At 41.6% G+C, this 3,007-nt stretch overlaps 1 protein-coding gene across 1 annotated transcript; it reads right to left on the reverse strand.

The window, feature by feature from the left end:
• Positions 1-231: 231 nt before the first annotated feature.
• LOC132630478 (uncharacterized) lies at positions 232-2,345 on the reverse strand. The gene is made up of 6 exons (XM_060346051.1): positions 2,229-2,345; positions 1,668-1,991; positions 1,270-1,617; positions 959-1,167; positions 565-655; positions 232-510 (listed from the first exon to the last, which is right to left on the reverse strand). The coding sequence occupies exons 1-6, from the start codon at positions 2,343-2,345 to the stop codon at positions 232-234; spliced, it is 1,368 nt and encodes a 455-aa protein (XP_060202034.1).
• Between the last annotated feature and the right edge of the window lie 662 nt (positions 2,346-3,007).

Genomic DNA, 3,007 nt, shown 5'->3' on the forward strand with positions numbered 1-3,007 from the left:
CCAGCTTTTGCGTCTTATTTCACCTCTGTTTTGCTGCACATCAAAGTTCTCATACCCAGGCATATTAAAAAGCAACAAAAACAAAAAAGAACATAGAAATCCTACAAAAACTTAAAACTTTGGGTTGCCTCCCAAGAAGCGCTTGATTTAATGTCGAGGCACGACGGTGGTATCGTTTTACTTCGGGTCGGACTTTGTCCCCAGATGCTTCAGCCGGTACCTGTCGACAATTCAGTCCCCATCAATCATCTCATGATCTTGCTTCACCCTTTGGCCATTCATTTTAAATATCTGAGTTCCATCCCTGGACTTCAATTCAATTAGCCTATTGGGCGAAACACTTACCACCTCAAACGGTCCGGACCAATTTGATTTCAACTTGCCTGGTAGCAGCTTCAGTTTGGAATTATATAGCAAGATAGAATCACCCTGGTAAAACTCTCGCTTGAGGATCTTTTTGTCATGATAATGTTTCATCCTCTCCTTATATAAGGTTGCACTCTCATAAGCCTAGTACCGGAATTTATCCATTTCATTAAGTTAAAACAACTGAAGTTTAGTTACCTCTTCCCAATCCATATTCAACCTCTTCAAGGCCCACATGGCCTTATGCTCAAGCTCGACTGGCAAATGGCATGCCTTTCCAAAAACCAGGCTGAAAGAAGAAGTCCCAATCGGAGTTTTGTAAACAATCCAATAAGACCAAAGAGTATCATCAAGTTTTCGGGACCAGTCGGTCCTATTTGCATTGACCATCTTGGCTAAAATACTCTTTATCTCCTGATTTGAGACTTTAACCTGCCTACTTGTCTGAGGATGATAAGGGGTTGCCACCCTATGTTTCACGCCATACTTCTCCATCAATCCCGTGAATGCTTTATTGCAAAAGTGAGACCCACCATCGCTAATTATTGCCCTCGGAGTATCGAAATGAGTGAATATGTTTTTCTTCAAGAACCCCATGACGCTCTTGGCTTCATTATTTGGTAAAGCCACCTCTTCCACCCATTTAGACATATAATCCACAGCAACCAAGATGTACTTCATGCCACAAGAGCTCACAAAGGGCCCCATGAAATCAATCCCCCAAACATCGAAGACTTCCACTTCCATCACAAAGTTCATAGGCATCTCTTGCCTCCTACCAATACTCCCTTGTCTTTGACACTAATCACAAGACCTTACTAATAAATTTGCATCATGAAAGAGAGTAGGCACGTAATAACCTCCAACAGAAGAGTCGTGGCACGCCTTCAGAATCTCCATTACCTCACACTCGGGAAAACAATGTCGAATGATGTTATCAGCGCATGTTCTAAACAAGTATGGCTCGTCCCAGTAATACATACGACAATCCCGCAAAAACTTCTTCTTATGGTATGACTTTATATCATCAGGAGTAATGCTCGTCACCAAAAAGTTGGCGATGTCTGCATACCATGGTGCTACCTCAGCTATTACTGCTAAAACCTGCTCATCCGGAAAAGCATCATCAATATCTAGCTCATCTGAAGGTCTCCCAGCTTCTTCAAGTCGAGAGAGATGGTCAACAACCTGATTTTCAGTTCCCTTGCGGTCTTTCACCTCGAAATCGAACTCTTGTACAGAAACACCTATCTAATCAACCGCGGCTTAGCTTCCTTTTTCACCATTAGATTTCTCAATACAACATGATCAGTGTAAGCCACAATTTTAGACCCCAACAGATAGGACCGGAATTTCTCAAAAGTAAAGACTATATCAAGCAACTCTTGCTCAGTCACTGTGTAATTCATATGAGCCACATTCAATGTTTTACTAGCATAGTATATAGAGTGCATGATTTTATTATGTCTCTTGCCAAGCACAACACTAATGGCAAAACCGCTCGCATTGCACATCAACTCAAATGACAGAGACCAATTAGGAGAAACAATAATAGGAGCAGTGGTCAAATGCTCCTTCAATTCATCGAATGCCTTGCGGCACTTCTCGTCAAACTCGAACTTAGCCTTTTTTTCAAGAAGCTTACACAACAGATTAGTAATTTTGGAGAAATCTTTGATGAAACGCCTATAGAAACCAGCATGTTCCAAGAAACTCCGGACACCCTTAACTGAGATAGGTGGAGGAAGCTTTGAAATCACATCAATTTTTGCCTGATCGACCTCAATACCCTTTTAAGAGATTTTATGACTGAGAACGATCCCTTCTTTCACCATGAAGTGACAATTTTCCCAATTCAGCACCAGATTAGTCTTCTCACAGTGTTTAAGCACTCGACCCAGATGGTCAAGATAGTCATCAAAAGAATCACCAACCACAAAGAAATCATCCATAAAGACCTCAAGAAAGTCTTCTACCATATCAGAAAAGATCGACATCATACACCGCTGAAAGGTCGAAGGGCATCCTGCTGAAAGCGAATGTCCCATAAGGATAGGTAAATGTCATCTTCTCCTGATCCTCAAGGGCAATGTTGATATGATTGTAGCCAGCATACCCGTCTAGGAAGAAATAGTAAAACCGCTCCGCTAGCCGATCAAACATCTGATCAATAAAAGGCATAGGGAAGTGATCCTTGCAAGTAGTAGTGTTAAGCTTGAGATAGTCCATGCAAACTCTCCAACCTGTCACAGTCCTTATCGAAATCAGCTCATTCTTTGCATTGGGCACCAGTGTGATATCGCCCATTTTTTGGAACACATTGAATTGGGCTCACCCATTTATTGTCAGCAATAGGGTAAACCACTCCAGCGTCTAACCACTTGATGATTTATTTCTTTACGACTTCTTGCATGTTTACATTCAGTCCCCTTTGCTGTTCCACACTTGGCTTGCTATCCTTGTCTAACTGGATTTTATGCTCACAGATCCCAGAAGGAATCCTCCAAATGTCTGCTATGGTTTAACCAATAGCATGCCTATACTCATGCAATATCTCCAAAATCCTCTCGATCTGCTCCTCAATCAGTAATGCTAAAACAATCACTGGTAATGTACTATTCAGACCAAGGAACTCATACTT

Source organism: Lycium barbarum, chromosome 3 (genome assembly GCF_019175385.1).
Source record: "Lycium barbarum isolate Lr01 chromosome 3, ASM1917538v2, whole genome shotgun sequence".
NCBI lineage: Eukaryota > Viridiplantae > Streptophyta > Magnoliopsida > Solanales > Solanaceae > Lycium > Lycium barbarum.

Bases quoted from the DNA above. Each gene is read 5' to 3' on its own strand.
- LOC132630478 (XM_060346051.1), bottom strand. From the start codon at position 2,345: ATGGTAGAAGACTTTCTTGAGGTCTTTATGGATGATTTCTTTGTGGTT. The intron at 1,618-1,667 runs GTATTGAGAAAT...GCGGTTGATTAG, and splicing joins TGGCTTACACTGATCATGTT to ATAGGTGTTTCTGTACAAGA. The intron at 1,168-1,269 runs GTAATGGAGATT...TCTTGTGATTAG, and splicing joins ATTGTTTTCCCGAGTGTGAG to TGTCAAAGACAAGGGAGTAT.